The sequence below is a fragment of the Kryptolebias marmoratus genome, linkage group LG24 (genome assembly GCF_001649575.2).
Source record: "Kryptolebias marmoratus isolate JLee-2015 linkage group LG24, ASM164957v2, whole genome shotgun sequence".
Classification (NCBI taxonomy): Eukaryota; Metazoa; Chordata; class Actinopteri; order Cyprinodontiformes; family Rivulidae; genus Kryptolebias; species Kryptolebias marmoratus.
Genome location: NC_051453.1, coordinates 658,450 through 680,174, shown reverse-complemented (window position 1 = coordinate 680,174; position 21,725 = coordinate 658,450). Strand labels below are relative to the sequence as shown.

The following is a 21,725-nucleotide window of genomic DNA, read 5'->3' as shown; positions in this document are numbered from 1 at the left end:
GGTGGGTGGGGGGGAATAATGGAGGGATTTTGTGCTTCAAACTAAATTAAGATCATTTAAACCAGAGTCCAGGAGTTCAGTCATCATCAGAGAAATCCACAAGTTGCAAAGTTTTCTGCTTCAAAGCTTTAAATCCCGTCCCATCAAGAATAAGCAGGAATGTGGTGATCTGCTGCAGCTGCTTGTTTCCTTAAAGAAACATAAATGGAGAGCGTATATTCTCAGAGAGAAGCTGCAATATTCAGTCTGTAGGACTTTAAAGCTGGAGGAGATAAACAAGATTACAGGTTTTCTTCAGACCGACTTGCTGCTTTTTAACCAACATCACGTTTCCTAACGTCTGCAAGATGAACGTTTTCCAGACTTTTACACTGTAGCACAAAGTTCAGGACTGTCCCAAAAGTACAAATTAAATCCACTTTAAGTTTGATTAAACTTGATGTTACATGTCTGAGGATGATCAGGCTTGGGTCTGTTTGCTGAGTTAAGTTCAAACTGAAAATAAAAAACAAAAAGAATAAAAGTAGTGTTTTTAGTTCTCTCTGCTGTAGTTCAACCATAAAGAAAGAAGACCTTTTGTTTTCAGGTTTTAGGATTTAATAGCAAGAAATTCTCCTGATGTAACTAAAATTTTGTTTTCATTTGTACTTATGATAAACTTCCTCATTCTTAGCTATTTAACAGAAATTCACCAGGAGTTCATTAGAAGTTAATGGTTCATGAGAAACTAGTCGCTCATTAGTTCCTCCACAACTTTTGTTATCTGTTCTTGTTTATTCCACGATAAAACCTTTACTTTCACAGGTTCTGAGGCGTTCCTGCTCCATGTCCTTTTCATTCTCACCTTAGTTGGTAACTAGGCCCCGTTAAACAGCTGCCGGTCCGTCTGTCTGTCCTGGGAGCAGGGACAGGGACAGATGGGGGTCAGGATACTATAGGCGCCGGCTCTCTGTCACTGCTGTACAGCACCGTTTGAGGTCAGAGTCCAAGTTCAGAAGCTTTTCAGTGTCGGATCAGGTCTTTGGTTCCTTCCTGTGCAAACAGTTCTCAGGTGTCGGACGGATCACCTGCTTCCTGTTTTCTTCCGTTGTTTTCTGGCTCCACATTTAGCTTCGACGCAGTGACGTTACTGAGAGGCAGCTGGGATTCTTCCAGCATTCAAGCTCCTCTCAGCAACAAAACTCTAATTTAAGTTACTAACCTCCTGTATCAGATGTTTGATAGTAAAGCAAACAGGAGCAAAACCACTGGAAGCTTAATTAAAGGCATTTTCTTAAGGAATGCATATCACCCTTCGACTTTCAGACGTATCTTGTGTTGAGAATTGTCAAAGCTCAACATGTCACAGCCAGAGTCTGTGTTGTGAATGACTCTCAGCTCCTACCACACCAAATAAACTGAGTTACCATCTGCAACAGTGTTTGCTCCAAATGTTCATCAGTTGTAGATGTTCATCTAATTATTACTTTCTGCACGTTTCATGAAAATCTGAGATATTTTGCTAATAGACAGACACGTACACTGAGACCTGAGCAGAAACATTATCGTCTGTTTTCACCTTTTGTTGGGGGGAGGGCGATGAAAACGTGCGTCAGTAGATGCGTCAGCCATGTTCACATCCGTCGGGTGAAAATGAATTAACTCCAAAAAGCGCTGGGCATTCCCTCAGGTTCAGAAACACGATGCTGGTGTCTTTAACGGAGTACAGATTGTCTGTAAAGTTTGCACCTGTCTCATCTCCTTCTACTCTCTCATTGTGAAAATACAAACATCCCATAATGACAATAAGATTAACATGCTCTGAACTCCTAATTACCCTCCTGCAGATCCTCTGTTCCCCTTCTATTGGCAGAACATTTTATTTGTTTGCTTTACTTTTTATGGCGTCATGTTTCAGGCCCGGATTGTTGGGATTCTGACACCCGTCTGAAGGGCTTTTTAAGTGTCTCAAATGTCACATAGCATCCACCCCCCCACCTTAAACCCCATCAATCCCCAGCTGCACACCCGAGCCCTCAGCTCTTATCACTGGCCACTCGGCCCCTGACGTCTGCACTTTAATAAGAGCCGTTTGCTATTCTTATAACTCAACTCTGGAGCGTTTGAGGGGCAGATTTATGTCCTCCGTCTGCTTCTTCTCTTCTGCATCACTTTTGGTGGTGAAAATGCTTCATCTTGTGGTTTGCTTTGAGCTCTGAGCAGGTTTGTGAGCAGATACACAACCATGAGCTCCAGCCTCGTCAACTCTTTAGCCAAAATGTACGATCCAAACCCGCTTCCTGGAAGGAAGTTGTCCCTGAACGCATCGGACAGGCCTCACCACGATGCTTCCCTGCGCTGCATGGAGAGCAGAATGGACTCCCTGAGCTCCCAGATGGAGCACCTGCTCAACATGCAGCAGACCGTGCTGACCCGGCTGGACGGGCTGTCCCAGGACGTGAGGGGAATGGGCCGGGACCTGGCCTCCATGTGTGAGGAGGGCAGACGCGGGTCCGGGGTGGAGGCCGTGTACAGGGAGCTGCGCGGCGCCTTGGAGGGTCAGGGGCGCAGGCTGGACGGGGTGGAGAAGCTGCTGGAGGGCACCCAGCAGGTGATCAGCCTCATCGGGGAGGTGGTGAAGAACTCCAGGCTGGTGGAGCTTTTATTCAAGCAGCCTGGAAACAAAACCAGCAGGAAGGTGAGAACATCCTGCAAGATGGGAGCAGAAACGGAGCAAATATTCCCTCTGAGGTCATGATGGCAAATCAACAAACGGCTGCTGAAACTCTACTTTGTCTTATTTTAGCCATTCTTAGTTCATTTAACTTTATTTGCAAATATTTCTCCCATAGGAGATTTCTTTAGAGCTTTCAGAAACACTGATGTCTTCAGCATGCTCGGTGTTTTTGGTACCACTCTGCTGCTTTTAGTTTACAGCTAAACTTCTGCTGCTTTTAGCTTTTAGCTTGTCTTCTGCTGCTTTTAGCTTTTAGTTTGTCTTCTGCTGCTTTTAGCTGGTGTTTTGCTACCTTGAGTAGTTTTGTACCTCATTGCTACATTAAGCTTTTAGCTACTATTTTGAAGTTAGTGTTTATTACTTTTAGCTTTTTTAATAACTCTGTTTCAGAGTCGCTCAGCATTCACGCTGAATTTTGCTTCGTCTCTGTTTGTGCTGACCTTTGACCTGCTGTAGTTCTCAGTAATGTTAAGTAGCCCCCCCCGCAGATGTTCCTGTTTGCCTCTGAGGTGTAAATGATTGGAGTCAGACCCGTTATTGTACTCAGACCCCCGAGCCTTTATCAGAAACGGGCCGGACGGCAGCTGGACAGTCAGAGAGCCACTTCTGAGTTCTGCTCTGAGTGGGTGACTAATGCTGTGTTCTGGTTCATCATCGCAGGGAGTGTGGAACATTGTGAACCCAACAACGAGGTTCTTGTCTCTGATTGTGTTGTTGTAGCCTCTACCCTTCATATTCATAACAAAGGATTGATCTAAAGTCGCCCCTAATTTGATTAAAGCTTCCTTAATGAGCAAATCTTTCCTGTTACAGAAAACGAGTGACCTTTCCTCTTCAAGTGTCGACGTCTGCCTGGCAGAACATTGTTCTTGAGTTATGGTGCCGCCCCAGCAACAGAAACAAACATCTCGCTGTCGTACAGATGGAAATATCTGACCTGGCAGCACAGTTCTCAGCGTTACTTTCCCTCAGAGACATGTTGAAAAACTGCTGGTGATAAAAGCCTTTTTAACATGATTAAAATTCTGTTTCCACAGAACTTTTTTTTAGTTCTGTGACAGATATGAAAACAATCAGAATGTAAAATAAACAGAACAACAACAAAAGTGTCCAGCAAAGTAAAAACAACAACAACTAAATATATACTGGGTACACACCTGGTATGTACTGGGTACACACCTGGTATGTACTGGGTACACACCTGGTATGTACTGGGTACACACCTGGTATGTACTGGATACACACCTGGTATGTACTGGGTACGTTCCAGGTACTTTCCTGGTACACAGGTCCTTCTGAGTACACAGCTCCGGGTACTTACATACAGTATATAGTACGTAGCAGGTACGTATTGGTTATGCACCTGTTACCAGGTAAACTTGTATTTACCAGGTATGTACTGGGTACTTATTGGGTCTGTACTAAGACCTTACAATCTACACATCAGGTACTTATCCTGACGGGTAATATAAGAGAATAGGATGGGGGGAAAACGACTCAAAAAGAGAACTTTTTAAATATATAATGTGTTCCCTTTTTTATCTTTTCAAGGCAAAGGATGACAAAGACAAAACCAAGCAGAACCTGAAGGGAGGGAAGGCTCAGAAGAAACAGAAACCTCAGGACTCATCAGGTGAACTAAAAACACACAATTATCTGAAATCTGTGAAAACATGAGCTCAGAATACAGTGAATCCCCCCAATAATCATCAACCGTTAATCCGACGAAAACAAAAAAAGACCCAAGCGTTCTCTGAAGGAATGCATATCGCCCGCCGCCTTTCATGCTAAACTTTTAAACTCTGATGATGAGAAATGATAAATTGTAGATCTCATGTTATATTCTGAGCTGCGGTGAATGACTCTCAGCTACTACCATGTCAAACTTTAGCTCCATATCTGTAAAACTGACTGAGCTTGGAGATAAAAACATAAAAACATTATCAGAATTATTGTGGCAACAGCAGCAATGCTTCAGAAGCCTGTTTTCATTGTGACGTTTTTTGTGACATGATGACAAAATTCAGTGTAAAAAGTTTGACAGTTTACACCTAACTCATCCTACTATTGTTCAGACAAAGTTCTGTTAAACAGTGAGTACAGGGTGACAGTAAAACACACCCAGAGGTGAGTGTGTTCTACTTTAATCTTGTTCTACAGGCTGGTTTCCTCAGATTAGGATCAGATAAGGAAATACTGGTGCCAGGAGGACACGTAAACGCAAAGTTTCCTCCTGGGTGTGTTACTAACCACTGACGACGAACTTACCAAGCACTGCTGGTTTTTATTTAAAAACATGAGAAGATGAGAATTAAATCTAATCCTACCTGAGATAACCAATTCAATGCCTTAAATGAATGGTATAAGTAGCATTTTGAGCGTTTTCACCGTTGAAACACTGACTCGTCTCTTTCCTTCGTGACGATGACTCAGGTAGTTTGGCACGCCTGTAATGTCGTTTCGTTGCAGTTATTAGAGACACACACACACACCTACAGTGAGCCCACATCCTCACATGAACTTTGTTTTACTTAAACTGGAAATCTGAGTACCTGACATGATGAAACCTGTGGCTTTTCTACTTCCAGGACAGACTCTGTGGGTTAAAAAGATCTGTTGTAAAATCTGAAGTTTAAAACAAATTATCTTTTTTTCCACTGTGTGCACACAAGAAGAGGTAATATTCATGCTATGATATAATAATAAAAAAAGACCACATCTGTTGGTGTTTCTTTCTTAAATTATTGATCAACCTCAGCAGAAATGAGTGAACAATTAACTTTCTTTTTCCTCACTAGTCTGTATGAAACTGGTCCCCTCATGCAAAACAAGGTTTTTATGGTAATTCATTTCAAAATGTGAAGAAAGCAGCAAAACGTTTTGTTTAAAGAGCTACATTTTATTTGAGACTGAGTGCAACGTTACTACCATTAAACGGTAAACCTGAAAACAACGTTGAGTTTTAGTTGAGAAACGATCAAATAGTTGATGTGGCTGTTTGGTTCTGATCTGCTTCCTGTAAAGTTTCCAGGATGCTCTTATGGACTGAAAAACTGGTTGGAAAATGAGTCACGTTACTGAAACACAGCTGTTGCATGAATTCAGGTGTTACTTTTTAAATTCAGGGTGACTTTAAGTGGTCCCTATGAACTGAAAACAGGGTTTTTATGGTAATTCATTTAACTGAACAGCTTGATTTATCGTAGAAAAGTCGTTAAAATCAGAGCAGAACTCAATTTCACTGTTTTCCAGCCAATAAGTGTTCCATATTTTCACCTCATCTGGACTAAAATAACTGATCAAACAACAAGAATTCTTAGGATTAACCAAAATGTATGAAAAGCTTCAAAAAGCTCTTTCTTTCAGTTTCAGATGGTTCCTGTCTGAATGAGTCGGCGCTGCAGAAACAGGTGGAGAAGCTCAACAGGGAAAACTCTGAGCATTACCAGGTGAACACAGACGCTGACGTCCAGAGCGCCGAGGACGCAGGAAGTAAAGGAAGGAGACAGGAACCGGCGGAGCTGATCCTGCAGGGGTCAGACACTCCTGCAGGACAAGCAGAGGACACTGAGGGCCGAGAGGACGATGGAGAGGACGATGGAGAGGATGTCTTCGACGACACCGACGAAGAGGAAGAGGAGCAACAGGCAGAAGATGTGACAGAGCAGAAAGAGGAGGAGGGTATAAAGAAACAGCTTACAGAAGAAGAAGAAGAGCCATCAGAATCAGGGAAGGACATGGGCTCCCAGGAAAGGTACTGATGTCAGATCTGGAGTTTATTTAGATTTCTTCATGCAGTCATGACTGCTTCTAATGACACCTTCTTTGTTTTGGCTTTTAAAATGTCCGAAGCTCTGAAGACGCCGGAGCTGCCAGCAAACGTTGCGTCACAGAGGAAGACCTGGTGAAGGACGACCTGAAGAAGAGCAGAGTGGAGGACAGGAAGCAGGACAGTGCTGAGAGACACACGGGGGAGGCCTCCAAATCTGACCAAACAAAGGCAGAAGCTGAAGAGCCGGCTGTGAAGGAGTTCATGATTGGTGAGCATCAGAGTGCTCCAGTGGCTTTTTGTTTGAAACACAGAGCAAATCGTCACACAAATGTGGAATTTTTTCCACCGATGGACCTTTGCTTCCAGGTTATGTTGCTGCATAATTTACAAGAAATAGAAAATATTTGGACAAAAGCAAGTGTTTTCCATAAAAGATGCATGTAAGGCTGAGGGTGGGAGCTCATAGAAACTCAGCTGCTCATGTCAGTAACACCGTGCCTGCTCCAGCGTCACCAACACGTCCGGCACGCCGAGTTTAGAGCAGATAATGAGTCGCTGGCGTGCTGCTATTTTCAGCCACTTTGTTTCCAGGCAGCAGGACCTCCTTCTCCATCTCTGCTTCTTCATTTCACCTGTTTTTGTTCTGTTCTCATCCAGAATCAAGCCCCCCACCGTCAGCACCTTTCGACCACCGCATCGTGACCCCCAAACCCCATCAGATAGCCACCTACTACACCATAAACAGGGATGAGGTTCTCGGCGGGTGAGAGGACACACTCAGACTCACACACTGAAAACGTTTGCTTCTCTCTAATGAATTAAGAGAAGATTTTTCAGCCTGCGATGGGCCGGCTAATAGTTTTATTTTAAAGACCTTTGAGCTGCCTCCTAAAAATGATTGTGACCCTCAGGGGCCAAATGCAAACTAACATTCCTCTGTAATGTAATGTGCTGCAGCTAAATGCAGCCTCTCAAAGTGAAGATTACTTCTCTGCATTCCTGACTTAATGACAAATTTCTGAAACTATAAAACCACTTCTATATATTACAGCATAATTTAAGATTAAATCCATAAAGTCCACCACTCTCTTTGTGTTTGTCCTTCTTTAGGGGGCGTTTTGGACAAGTCTACAAGTGCCTGGAGAAGTCGTCTGGTCTGACTCTCGCTGCCAAAATCATCAAAGCTCGGAACCAGAAGGAGAAGGTGCAGTAAGAAACATCAGCTAGTGCTGAGGATGTTACAGAATCCATGCACCAGATTAGACTCAACAAACCTGCAGCACAAACTGTAAATGTGTCGAGTTCCTGCCGATCATCCTGAACAAAACCTGTGGTGCAGCTCCGTGCTGAACTACAGGTTCTTTGTGTTTCTCACATGAACAGTTGTTTAGCTCCCTCAATAGAAAATGTGCTTTTTTAAATTTCTATGCTTGGAGAGATCCAACTATGCTGCAGACAGAAGCAGCTTTAGACATACAGACACTGCACTGACGCTATTAAGCATCAAATAAACAAATAAATGCTGTAAATAAAAATTGCTGCCATGGCCGTTTAGGAGGAAAAACATGAGAAATGTGTTTCCATTGTTGTGACTGTTTGATATGTTGAAAACCTCTCAGTATTTTTTTTAAATTCACCTTATTTCCCTTTTTCTTTTGTCACAATTAGTCAAAAAGCCAAATTAAATTGAGTTTTCCTGCCTTCTATAATTTCTTCCAACTCATATCTTCTGAGGTTTGTTGGGTTATCCAACCAACAACCAGGCTAACTTAATTAAACACAACACACAGCTCATCTAGTGTTGAGTTTGAACATTTCAGTCCTTAAATGACCTGTTTGTGTGTCAGGAGGTGGTGAGGAATGAGATCCAGGTGATGAACCAGCTGAACCACGCCAACCTCATCCAGCTGTACGCCGCCTTCGAGTCACGCAACGACATCGTCCTGGTCATGGAGTAGTAAGTGTGTTTCAGGACGTCTGTTTGATGCTCCGAGCTCCATCCGCCTGTAACCGTGTGTGTGTGTGTGTGCGCGCGCTGCAGTGTGGAAGGAGGGGAGCTGTTCGATCGCATCATTGATGAGAACTACAACCTGACAGAGCTCGACACGGTGCTCTTCATACGGCAGATCTGTGAAGGCCTGCAGTACATGCACAAAAATTACATCTTACATCTCGATCTCAAGGTAAATCTGGTTGTTTTCAGGTGTACACATCCATCAGCAGCTTCTTGGAGGAGCAAACCGTAGTTGTTTTAAAAACTGTTTGAAAGCATCAGTCAAATCAGATTTCTGTTCTTTTTCAGCCAGAGAACATTCTTTGTGTCAGCAGAGCTACGAACAAGATCAAAATCATTGACTTTGGTCTTGCCAGGAGGTAAAATTGATAGAAAGCTCAACTGATGTAACTTTTGTAAAACATGACTCAGGAGTCTTGTCTTCCACAGATACAAACCCAGAGAGAAGCTGAGGGTTAACTTTGGAACGCCTGAGTTTTTAGCTCCTGAAGTCATCAATTATGAGTTTGTTTCATTCCCTACGGACATGTGGAGCCTCGGCGTCATCACATATATGCTGTGAGTTACCCTGGCCAGTCTTTGGAGTAACAGGTTTGATTTTTGGCAAGTATTGACACAGAAAAGCCCAACAACATGAGGTAACAAATGGATCCACAGCAACCAGTCAGCAGGAGGAGGAGCAGAGATTATCTGTGTCAGAACCCAACACATTTGTCTTCCTGACCTCCGTCTCCCGTCTCCCGTCTCCCGTCTGTCCAGGCTCAGCGGCTTGTCTCCGTTTCTGGGGGACGACGACAACGAGACGCTCAACAACATTTTGTCCTGCCAGTGGAACTTCGAGGAGGAGGAGTTCGCCGACATTTCCGACGAAGCCAAAGACTTCATCACACGCCTGCTGGTGAAGAGCAAGAGCTGGAGGATGAGTGCAACGGAGTCCCTCAGACACGGCTGGCTGTCAGACCAAAACCTGCACTACCGACTACATCAGAAGGTAAAACAGCTGCACCGAGAAATGATTATTAAAGAATAGATTCATGTTGATGCACCACTGACTGCAGGAAACAACACTTTGTTACATACATATAACTCTGCAGACATTGTTCTGTAAAAAGCTTTAAAAGGGTGAGAGCAAAACAACAACAAAAAAACGTTAATATCCCAGATAAAATGTTTTCTTTACCCTAAAATGAACTTTTTATGTGAAAACACAGGGAGTCCCTGCAGCACAGAACAAATTTAACACTGAGCTCCACATTTTTAGTTAATAAAGTGTACTTTACACTAAAAATATGTTTTGTGAGCCTGTTTCATCTTTTAAAAAAGTGTTAAAAAAGTGTTTCATGTTGCAGAAAAACAAGTGCCACTCCAGCCGTGTTCCTCCCCCGGAGAGCTGAACAGGTCAGACTTCCTTGTTTTTTTTAATATTTTCTGTGAACTCACAGGATGAATTTAAAAACTGATTTCAGTTTTTCCTGCTAAATAAAAGCGTTTGGTTTGTTTCCCTTTCAGAGACGCGGAGGCTGTCAGTTTGCTTTGTGATATAGAAGGGCCCCGGAGCCCAACACTTGGACCAATACTGCTGTACCTGTATGGCCTCTGGGTTGCTACTCTCTGCCTCTCATTTATACCTTTGCATCGCTGCACATCGTGTAGGGCTGAGCTGGAAATAAAAACAAACTTTTTAAGCTACTTTTTCTATCGTCTGCTTGCAGAGTTGGTTGGTCTAAATACTATAAAATACTGCAACAAGTGTCACTTTTATGATTGCTGAATGTACCACTGTAAAAACTAAAAGTTAAGTTAATATTATGCAGTCCAGGTTTATTTTGCATGCTTTGCACTTTTCTTTTTTTACCACTTTCTCCAGAGAAATTTAGTAAAGAAAATATTAAATATTAAGCTGAATATTTTTGTGAAAGCAGTTTTTTTTTTCCTTTTAATTTACAAGTCTTATCACAAAGTTACTCAGATAGAAGTTGGTTTAAAGCCCCCCCCCCATTAATTTATTCTGTAAATAACGCAGCACAGCTCATTATTTGTGCGACACTTTTAGCTGTTTTCCCTGCAGCCTGCTTCTCTTTCTGTCTGCGTTGATGTTGTTTTGCTTCGGCAGTTTGGAGTACCCCTCTCACCTTCCATGAAGGCATAACTAACAACACGTACTACCTACGAATGATTCATGTTAATGACTGAAGTGGATCCTTATGTTCATTTATCTGCTGGTTCAACACCAGTATGTACTTGAAGTGCAAAGCTTTTTATTCAACATGTTATGTTTTATGCCAGTAGAAACAACACGTACGTATTATCCTCATCATTTAAGTATAAATGCACAGATCAGGTTGATGAAGAGCCGACAACAAAAAGTTTCATCCTCTAAAGTTTTGGAAAGTTGTCTGATTGTTTGGTGCTCGGGTGTTGGCTCTTCCATTTTGAATTGAAAAGCTTTGTGTTTTAAATATTTTTTCATCAGAATTTACAATACCATTTTCAAGTTTTCTTGTGAACTTATCTGATTTAGATAACTGTAGAACATGAATACTTTAATAAATGATGCACAAAGAAAATTGTGTTTTCTGAACATTTTTGACAAGGATGTTTGCTGATCCTTGTTTATTTTAGAGGTTGTCATTTACTGAGCTCGTATTATGTTAGCTAAGACTATAAAACTTTTTACAGTCTGTGCTGTAACAACAAAACAAGTATCTTAGCAAACATGAGCGTTAGTACTTCCTGTGTAGACTTTTGAGGTTGCAGTCTGAATACATCCTCAGCTTTTTACTGGAAAATGTAGGTCTGTCACTGGTTTACACATCAAAAGAAAGAATAGCTTTTTGTTTTTCATGAAGAACCTTTAAAGGCCTACAATACCTTACAAATCTGCTCATAAAATTGTTATTTTAATAAGAAAAAGCTCTAACTTCCTCCTCATCTGCGGACCAAAAATCAAATATGCCTGAACACACAAACAGTTCTGCTGCTCAAAAGTAAATGTTTGACGGGCAAATAAAGAACAAGACTCCTCTGTTTGCTGATAACACTTTCTGCAAAATAAAGCATAATGGCATTATTATTATTATCATTTGTTTAGATCTGTGTTGAATGAGTTGGTCTCACAGAGTAGACCACATTTTATCTCAGCACTGGTAAAAATGTTTAAACATCTTGTTATTACTAAAAAGAGTGTTTGCAGCTGAAAACATTCTTTACCAATTTGTAACTTTTCTTTAGAATTTTTCAAAAAACTTTCAGTGTCGATTTCTGATCAAACAAAATAAAGAATACTTCATACTGATCTGGAAATGCTGCAATATTTATTTATAAATAATAAAAAAGCAACACAGAAAATGGACAAAAATAAAACAAAATAAAATACAAAATGATATTTTGTTAAATGTCTAGATCAGTCATTCCCAAAGTTTTTAGCTTCTGACCCCCAAAATAACAATGGCAAAGCTTTATGACCCTAGATATCCTTGAACTACACAAATGTTGTTAAAAATAGTAAATAAACTAAAACTGTGATAACGATAGCTTAAACTCATACAGTAGGTTTTTTTATTTATGACTATTGTTCTCACCTTTTATAACAATTATATATACAATTTTATATATATATATATATATATATATATATATATATTGGTAAAGATAGTTTTATATTTTGCCTGCTTTCTGTGCCTTTAACCTACATGAAAATGCACTTTTAGTCCTACATACACGGTAACCTGCACTACTCCTCCCTGTCGTTAGGGGGCGATACATCCAGAGTTGGCGGGCAGTTCCTATTGGCTGAAGCCGGTGTTCTGCTGCTCGCTTCCCATTGGCTGAATCGGCAGCCGCTTCCGCCTTCGTCACGCCCTGATCAGCGGTGCTCAGTTTGTTTTACGGATGCTGAGAGGTCCTCCTGTCGGTTCCCAGGCGCAGGCTGTGAACTCACGGACGGATTTGATCGGTTCTGACGGTTGTTTCCGGCGGCGGACAGCAGACCCTCACCCCGGGAAGACATGGCTCAGAGCTCCGCAGCAGCTAGCAGCGGCTCCTCGGCGAACGGAGCGGCTTTAAAGAAGAGGAACGTGGCTGTCATCACCGGCATCACCGGGCAGGTAGGGACTGTGAACCGAGGTAGATGAGTTAAAGTGAAAGCTGCATTCATTTGGCTCTGCTCGGTGCTCGTTTAGCTTTATGCTGCTTAAAAGGAAAAACAAAACATTTATCAGTTTAACTTCTGCTGCAGGAGCTGAAACTGAAGTTTATCTGGAGTTTCTGAGCAACCAGGAAATAACATTTATTACAGCTCCTGTTGGGTTTACAGCCTGGGGTTAATGTGAATATTTGCACATATTTATAGGCGGAAATTCCACATTGCAGTGCTTTGTGGGTCAGTTTACAGAAACACTTATTCATGCTAAAACATAGATGTCCTCCTGTTTTCTCTGCCCTCATCTGTCGTTTTATTTACCCTGATCCTCCTGAAGTGTTTGTTTATAGTCAGAAATATCAAGCTTCCTGATCAGTCTGTTTGTTTTAATGATTTTAAATGTGGAATTCAAGCAGACATATCTGATGCTTCCTGGATCTCTGTCTCTTTCAAAACATTTATATCTGCACTAAAAGGCCCACAGGCTGCCTGACAAAAAGATAACATGCAGTTTCAATATTTCTGTTAAATATTACAATAAACCCACATTTTCCTCACTCCTCTCCTCTTTAGTGTTTAGCTACATTCTTTTAAATCAGCTGTTGGCATGTTTTGATAATAGGGATCCATCTTATTGTCAAATATATCCCTAAAGTCTGATTTGGATCTTGGATATATTGCAGTACTTTGTGATATTGTTTTTGTGCACTCTGATATCGTGACAACAATAGCTTCAGGATTTATTGTGCAGCCCTGGTTGTTTTCTTCTCAGTCCCATTTCAGCTGACCTCACTTCCAAACCAGGGTCCTAAGTAGTCTGAAATTAAATAATCTCAATTTTAGGCCGTAAATCTGTGCAGATATGCCATTTTCAGCCTTAAAGTACATTCAGTTATATCCTAAAGTTGTACGTTCAGTTTTCATTGCTTAAATTTGAATCAGAATGGGCTTTCAAAGCTCTTAAAAAGAATCAATAAATCTTGCAGAAACCCTGCAAACTAACTAACAAACACACGATATATTACTGCTGGTGATGTGGCGCTCCATCAAAGGGCTGAAGCAGTTTTCCAGACGCTGAAATGTTTCATTTTGTCGCGGTTCATGTACAGACCTTTGGGAAATGATCAAATAAAATTTTACCTTGACCTTGATTTGCAGTTAGGAGAAAAGAACATGCATGCACTTTTTGTGAAGCAGTAAAGATTACACCAAAATATATATATATTATAATCTATAAATAGCAAAGTTATGGGTTTAATAAAACTGTTACCAATTAAAGTTTAATTTGACATGATCTTGAGTGACTGTAGATGAGAACCTTCATTTAAGAATAACACTGTGGATAAAAATAACAACAAACCTGTGAAATACCAGCCAGAAAGTGACTGATGAAGACTGAAGAAGCAGATAATTCCTCTGCTGTCCACCCAGGAACTTCAGTCAGTTTGGTTTAATAATCACAAACGGGTTGAATGAACTTTCCTTTTAATCAAATAATTTGTCATAAAGCACCACTTTTTAAAACATGTTTCAAACGCCTGCTGTGTCAACATCCGCAGTGATTTTATTAGCAGCCTGTAGGAGTCTCAAACTAAAACGAGTTAAACTTAAACTCAGACGCTGACGTCTTAGCTTCTGAAACGATCAGAGGGATAAATCATTTTAAACGGTAACAGTTTCTCTCGCTTTGGGCTTTAACATTCAGAGAGAAAACTGAACGGTTCATTTCAGCTACAGCTGTATTTGATAAATTATAGGTGTTAGCGAGGTGCATCCATCAGCAATATTTAAGCTGAAAGAATCACCTGGAGGCTTGTCTCTTATAATTATATTATAGTCTTATAGTAGAAGTCCACCACCTGTTCGTTTACTAAGAAACTAAACCATCTTTTGCATTTTGCTTTTGTGACTTGAAGGAAACGGATTTACTCCAGCCAAAGGGTTGTTGTAAGAAAATGCTTGTTGGATGCCAGTTTTCTAATTAAAACAACAAAAAAAATCAAATATTTGTTTGAAACATTGAATTTTACGTCAGTTTAATGTGACGTTTCTCTCAAATATAAAAGTCAAACCTTTGTGGATTACAGTAGAAATGGATTTCAGAGCTGCACTGATCTGACACTAGGGGGCAGCAAAAACCAGTTTTCCTTCACAGCACGGAGTTATCATCACCTTTAAACTGACCTGAAACTTGCCAGCTGCCACATTATTCCAGTTCATATGCTGTGTGCTGGAATATGTCACGGCTCCAGCCTGGTAGAGTACATGTGACCCTGCTGAGGAAAAGTTAATGTGTTCAGCAGAGTGATTAGGAGTAAAAAGCTGACCTTGGTGTTATTTGTGACAGACTTCAGCCGGTCAGATAAAACTTCATGCCTGATTGTTTTATCAAATATTGTCTTTTTTTATTGTTACAGTCTCTGTGCCTGAAGGTCAGAAAGTCTGCCTCATGACCATAAAATACACCCTCCCAGCTAGAGTTTCACAAAAACCAACTAACTCGCAGTCTAACCTCAGTTTCTTCTGTTTTTCTGGACAGGATGACGTAAAACTGTGTTTTATAACGAGGTCATGTGTCTGACAGAGTGCACGGGCTAAAAGCAAAGAAATAATTCAACAAAAGTAACAGTTCTAGTGATGAAAAACCTTTTTTATTATTAATATTAGTTGTCATCTCTGCTGGTTGTACAGATGCTGTAAATGGATCTGAAACCTTCAGCCACTCGAAACAAAGGAAAAAGAAAAGTGTTGGTTTATTCAAGTTGGGGAGTTTAGTGTAAATAAAGTTGTTAATCTAATATTTATATTAAGACTTAAAGTTTGTTTACCATTGAGGAAATGTTTTCCATTGTCCAGAATCACAATATAAAGTCATTAATGTGTGTATATTTATATAAAACTCTGTTAAAAACCTTCCTGCTGTGAGCTTTTTACAGCCATCGTAGTTTGAAGAACTCCTTTGGTTCAGTTTTCAGTTTGTGCTGTTAGATCTTGTTTTTATTCCTTTATTTAGTGAGTTATTTTATTATCGGAGGGTAGGAAAAGCTTTTTAATTCAAGTTTATGGATGTTTTTGTGTCACAGAAATATAAGTTTGTGCAGTTAACCGTGACATCTTCAGACAGGTTCAAGTAGAGTTGTAGTAATAATTATATAATTTATTAATGCAAAGTCATGGTTCACAGCCAGAGCTGACCCTTCTTACATCCATCTGAGGATGAAGATATTTGTGTCTTTTAGTAAGCACATATTTTAAAACATTTTGACTATAAATGTAAAGTAACTCAATCAAATGGGATTTAAATAATAAAGCAGAAATAAAGCCTGACACAGATTTTGGTCAGATTGTTCATTCGGGCTTATTTTTACTTCAGGAGACTTGATCTCACCGTGTTTGAGGGTTTACACATGTGACAGTGTGATATTTAGCGGCGTGCACATGCCTGTTTCTGACACCAACCTGAGGGCTGTTTTCTGTTCAGAGGCCATCGTTACCACCTGACTGGTCCCAGAACAGTGCCCAGCTGGAAAGTCACATTCCTGTGTCCAGCAGCTCTTTCCAAGCCCCCATCTCTTAACAGACACAAAGAATAACAGCATTAATTCATTTTTATTTTGCCGGTCACGCCATTTGCTGACGAATCCTGAGAAGTCACGCAGGAGGCGGGCGGGCATCTGGATACACCATCTCAGAAGTCACCGATCAATCACCTCTCTAACTACTGTCCATAAATTTCAGGGCAGCGTGCTTTCTGAGCGCTGTCCCAGTGTGAAGTATTGAGGCGAGGTGGTGTGAGTTATAGGAGACCACCTGAGTGCAGCAGGAGAGCCAGGGTTACCTCTCTGTTCGACAATAAAACTTCACTTTGAGCTTCTTTCACTTTTGTGAGCCCTCAAACAGTTTGCTGCTCGTCCTGGTACTTCTCTTCCTTCATCCTTTTGTTCTTGTTTGATAAAGTTACTCCCTCTACGCCTCCTCCCGCTCACTCCGCCGTCAGTGGCGAGGATAAAACCTCAGAGAGCGCCAGGAATAATAATCATAAAGCTAAGAATCCGTGCACACATCTCCTCTGGTGCTCATAATGGCTGCTGATGGCTCCTCTCTCTGACAGAAGTCTGGCTCCCGCCGCTCGCAGTTGTAAAAAGCTGAATTAGCCTCAACAGTGGAGTTTATGAACCAACGAGTCAGATGGTGAGGAGAAACTAAATTTAATCTAAACGATAACCACACAGAAATATTTATTTCCTCAATGAAACTGATCCAAAGTTCCTCAAAGGCTGATAACAGTCTTCATCTGGTGCTAAAAATTCACATTTTTTTGTATCTTTGTTAAAAGATTTGGTTAGCAGGTTTAAAGAGTTGTGGTAAAATATCTTATTTAATGTGTTAGTGCTTTTTGTTGACCACATTATTTCACCAAACAAGAGCTAATAAAGTTCATTTCTCTCAGTGTTCAAAGAAAGATTTCGCCTCGATGCTGTTTTCCTCTGATGAGGTTTATATTCTGGGGTTTCACTGCCTTCACTTCATTCCCTGTAGAACCGTTGACCACATACTACATACATACAGTCAGAACTTCAGCTGAAAGGGCAGTGTTTGTTCATCTACAAGCTGTGAAAGTTGTGTCTTTTGTGTGTGAGCAGTTAAACAAACCTGGACTTCAATGACTTGTCAGGCAACACAGAAACTGATTTTATCAACGGTCAAAAAGTTACATTATCGCCTGCCGCCAAAGGAGAAATGTGGGGATCTAATCAGCTGTAACAAACACAAAAATGATATAATTTTACAGATAGCTGAGAGTCATTGCCAACACATTGTCACGATATTTGTTTCTGTGAGCTGTGATCTAAATGAGCTGAATTAAAAACCAGTTGATCCAACAATTAAAACAACTTGTTGGCTGCTTGATAAAGATCTCATATCACCTGCAGGGTGTTTGTAGTTGTGTTAGAATTTGTCTAAGTGAAGAATATCTCAGATTTGTAGGTTTTCTGACGTCTGAACCTCATTACTTCCTGTCAGAGACACGGCTGAGTGGTTCAAAAGTCGAGGAGAGTGTTTCAGACTTGTGTTATAATGCTGTGTGTGTGTGTGTGTGTGTGCTGGAGCCTGGATTGCAGCTTCATCACACCATATCAGGCATAATTGCAGCGTCAGGCTTGCCAGCTTCTGCCTGCGGTTTAAAGAAAACACATTAAAGTGATTCATTTGTAGCGTGCACACAATGACTTATAATTTCACTTTGCTGTCCGTCTGCAGGCACGAAGACCGACATCTTTAAATGTTGAACCGTCAGAAAGGTTTTCCACACAGTCCTTCTTTGCCCTGATGTTGGACAGGTGCTCTGATTATGAATCTAAATGTCTGAAGACGTCTCCTCTTGCTTCTGATTCACCAGCAGAGGGTACCAAAATCAAACTTTTCTTTTCTTCTTTAACCACAAAATTAGGTTTCTTAAAAAATGGACAGAAAAACGCAGTTTAACCAAGAACACTTGGACTCTGTGGACATTTATTGCAAAGTTCTGTATTTTTGCATAAATATGCTCCTTTAGTGTGAGGAAACCTGCACACACAGCAGTGTCACCTTTCAATGGGAATAAATATCCACCCTTCATACTGGTGGGATAATAAGTTTTATCTGAACTTTTCAAACAGTTAGCAGCTATATCTCTCAGTCACGGTTTTCTGTAGGACTTTCTCAGTATCTCACATGGTTGTAGAGGATTTTGACCCACTCTTCTTTCCAGCATTTCTTCCTTTTATTGAGGATATTAGTTTCTGCACAGCTCTCTTAAAGGTCCTGATGCAGCATTTTTATAAAGTTGAGATCTGGACTCTGACAGCAACTTGATTCTTTACTTTGTCAGCCATTTTGTTGTAGATTAGCTGCTGTGTTTGGGATCACATCTGACTCCAGAATCAGCCCAAACCATCAGCCCTCCTCCGCCGTGCTGACAGCTGGGAGGAGCTGTTTGTGCTGAACTGCTCCGTTTGGTTATTATTAACCAAACTTCTTTGCTTTGGTCTGGTTTTGTTCCACAAGTCTTGTGGTTCTTTCAAACCGAACTCCTGCCGCCATCTTCTTTTTAAAGACGAGGCTTCCTCCTGCAACCCTTCCAAACAAGCCACACCTGTATCTGTCCACAGTTCCTGATCATCAGGGCCTGGTGGTTTGTAAAACTTTGTTTTTGATGCTGAAAATCCAGCATCCCTTTACTCATTAAACTGGACTATTTTTAGTTTTGTGCCACTGGCCTAAATGAGTCTTTGGGGACGTACCTGTGTGGGTCCCTCGTGCTTTAATGAAGCACCCAGCTCCTCGTAACAGGAAACAGTGAGGTGAGGCCAGCGTTCACTGGGTGAAACGGCCTCAAAGGAGCTTCTTGTTTCAGCTCTTCAGGCTGCTGTGTAACATTGTGACCCTGGCACCCGGACAGGAAAGCGTGACACCAGCCGGAGGTTCGAACGCTGTGTGGATGGGCTGAAGGCGTGCCAGGGATCATCTCCACCTGGACGTCGAGCAGAAACAGGTTTGGCATCAGAGCCAACTGACCGTCATGGTGGACGACTGGCAATGATCCCAGATCACAGTACGAGACAATCCTAAAAACTGGGACTAAAATATACTTTGACATTTTATACAAGTTGTATAAAGGTAGAAACCTTTATTTCCTGTTTAAAGATGAAAGTTTAAAAGCAAAATAATTCCTCAGATTCATCTCCATGTCCTTGTATTGATTTGCATCCTCTCAGTTGGTGCATATGGGAAAACTGAGCACTTTGGACATTTTTGGAGTTTTTGAACTCTGACACTTTTTAGAATTTCATTTATTTGACATGATGCTGATGGAACATCTGTCAGGAGTATAAATGTGCAAAATTATCTTATTAGTTTTATATAACTTGCAATGTTTTCATCCTGTCACCCCCTGCTTGTATATGCTTCACTCCTCAGGGTTTCTGGGGATATTTTGCTCTCAGACCCCCCCCCCCATTTCTGTCATTAAGCTTGCTAACTTTTCATGGTCTAAAGGTTTCTTTAGATACGCAGCACCCAGTTAGAAAAGATAAACTGGTTTTGCTGCAGAGGCAGATCCTGGGGTTACTTTAGGACCTCACATCATGCTTCAGAATAAATTCCAGTTTTTATTCGGTTTTCTCAAACGTTGATCCCTCACCAGCTTTTCCTGTCTCTCTACTGTTTTCACTGTTAGCAGCGAGAGGCTGGCATGAACATCCGTGCGTGTGTGTGCGTGTGTGCACATATATAAGTAGGGTTGAGGGATGAATGTCACGACTTGGCTGGAATCTTACGGAGTGTTTCTGAATGTGCGGTCGGAAAATCTGAGCAGGAAAAAAAAAAAGACGAGGAGGAACATGGGTGAGGGGAACAAGACCTCATTGACAGTGAATGTTCTCTTGTACACACACACACACACACACACACACACACACACACACAGAGCAGTTTAAGGTCAGCCAAGAGCTTCAGATCCATAGAGTCAATGATCCCACCACGCTGAAATGTTCAGTTTGTAGAAGGTTTGTGTTTCAACCCAGGAAATATGTTTTAATGAGATATCTGTTTGTTGTCAAGACATCACTGCATCTTCCAGTGTCACCAAAAACAAAGAAGTTTTCTGATGTTTTCCAAATTCTCCTGATTGAGTCTCACCTTTAGGAAACGAAGTCTGGTGATGCCGTCGTGTCTCGCTGGCTGAATACAGCCTCCATTGAAACTTTACGGTTCCTACAGACCATGAAACGCTGCTTTTCTGAACTCGTTCTTGTACTCTCTTTTATTTCCATAAAGTTTTATCTTCCAGTTAAATGAAGGTTTAGTACACAAATACTGCAAGTTTTGACATAAGCCTTCAGCTTTGTGCTAAGAAGCAATGAATGAAATTATTCATGTGTGTAAAAGAATGTCATCACTATGCTGTGGCCTTGTTTGTATTTATAGATCCTAAGTGATGATGTTTTCTGTCTTTTCAGGATGGTTCCTACCTGGCTGAGTTCCTGCTCGGCAAAGGCTACGAGGTGAGGATTGAAAGTAAAACCTGCTGTATTCTTAGAAACACCAGAGCTCTGTCCTTCGGAAGCTCAGGCGAACCTACAGACACAAATATGAAGACAGACGCTCACATTCCCTCGATAAGCTGCGTCCAGCCACAGCAGGCTGTGGGAACGCCGGAGGGAGCAAGACGTAATACGACAGCTTGGAGATACACTGCCTCACTCACACCTCACCCTGATAAAACCTCTTTGACCTCTGACCTTTTACACCGGGTCGAGCTATGAGCAGGGAGTTGGTTGGTGAGTGAAGTCACAGTTTCTTTCGTTTTGATTGAATGAAGGGAATTCAAGAGGATTTGAAAAGGACAAAGCAGGCTTCTAATCACAGGGTAATGTGGGGGTACACCTGCTGTAGAAACAGTTTAAAACTTAGATGTGCTGTTGTATGAGACTGGACATGTGGGCTGTAAGTGTAAGAGAGATAAAAGAATTTATTCTGAAGAAAATAGCTTTACTTTTACTACTTGCTTTGAAGTTTAAATCCATCAAAGCCTAAAGAAACACAAAGAGGTGCTTTCTGATGGAGGAAGTCTTCTTTCTGTTTTGTGTCCTCACCGCTGGTACTTCAGGTGGTTGTTGGTCACAGAAGTTATTTTGTTAATTTGTTGGTAGTTCTCATCTTGAAACCGGAGCAGTAACTGCATGATGCAGCTGTACGGTGAGTGGTTGAATTATAAAAGCAACAACATCATCCGCTGTTACAAAACCATTGGTAAAATATCAGCAGTTCTGGATGTTAGCCCTTAAAAAAGTAAGCACAATTTAAAGAGGTTAACATGATTTCCTTTTTGATTTTTAGTCCTCTTCTGTACCATCTCCAATCTGTCTGCTATCAGCACTTATATCTGTGTTATGAACAATAGTTCGGTATCATATGGGAAACTTCCACATTCCCAGATCCCAAACTTTTCCACTTCTGACCCACAAAATAACTGTGGCTGACCTCTGACCTCGACTATTGCTGCTTCAAATGTAGAAACATCGCCAGTAAGACAAGTAAA

At 41.2% G+C, this 21,725-nt stretch overlaps 2 protein-coding genes across 12 annotated transcripts in view; both read left to right on the top strand.

The window, feature by feature from the left end:
- The window catches only part of mylk4b (myosin light chain kinase family, member 4b), a 28,416-nt gene extending 16,776 nt beyond the window's left edge, over positions 1–11,640 (top strand). For 3 of the 11 annotated variants that reach the window (XM_037974256.1, XM_037974254.1, XM_037974255.1), the window contains exons 5-16: positions 4,268–4,349; positions 6,083–6,470; positions 6,569–6,756; positions 7,146–7,251; positions 7,599–7,692; positions 8,336–8,445; positions 8,530–8,671; positions 8,791–8,861; positions 8,932–9,060; positions 9,262–9,493; positions 9,852–9,900; positions 10,012–11,637. In XM_037974256.1, coding sequence (XP_037830184.1) covers positions 4,268–4,349; positions 6,083–6,470; positions 6,569–6,756; positions 7,146–7,251; positions 7,599–7,692; positions 8,336–8,445; positions 8,530–8,671; positions 8,791–8,861; positions 8,932–9,060; positions 9,262–9,493; positions 9,852–9,896 — 1,587 coding nt within the window. In that variant the 3' untranslated portion in view covers positions 9,897–9,900; positions 10,012–11,637. Of the gene's footprint in view, positions 1–568; positions 2,678–4,267; positions 4,350–6,082; positions 6,471–6,568; positions 6,757–7,145; positions 7,252–7,598; positions 7,693–8,335; positions 8,446–8,529; positions 8,672–8,790; positions 8,862–8,931; positions 9,061–9,261; positions 9,494–9,851; positions 9,901–10,011 lie in introns of those variants that run through there. The other 8 variants (XM_017429129.3, XM_017429128.3, XM_025008805.2 and 5 more) reach the window with 8 other exon arrangements.
- A 730-nt stretch (positions 11,641–12,370) lies between these two features.
- gmds (GDP-mannose 4,6-dehydratase) overlaps positions 12,371–21,725 on the top strand; it is a 142,813-nt gene continuing 133,458 nt past the window's right edge. Inside the window, exons 1-2 of the mRNA XM_017429088.3 lie at positions 12,371–12,608; positions 20,644–20,688. Of these exons, the coding sequence (XP_017284577.1) occupies positions 12,510–12,608; positions 20,644–20,688 (144 nt within the window). The 5' untranslated portion in view covers positions 12,371–12,509. The remainder of the gene's footprint in view (positions 12,609–20,643; positions 20,689–21,725) is intronic.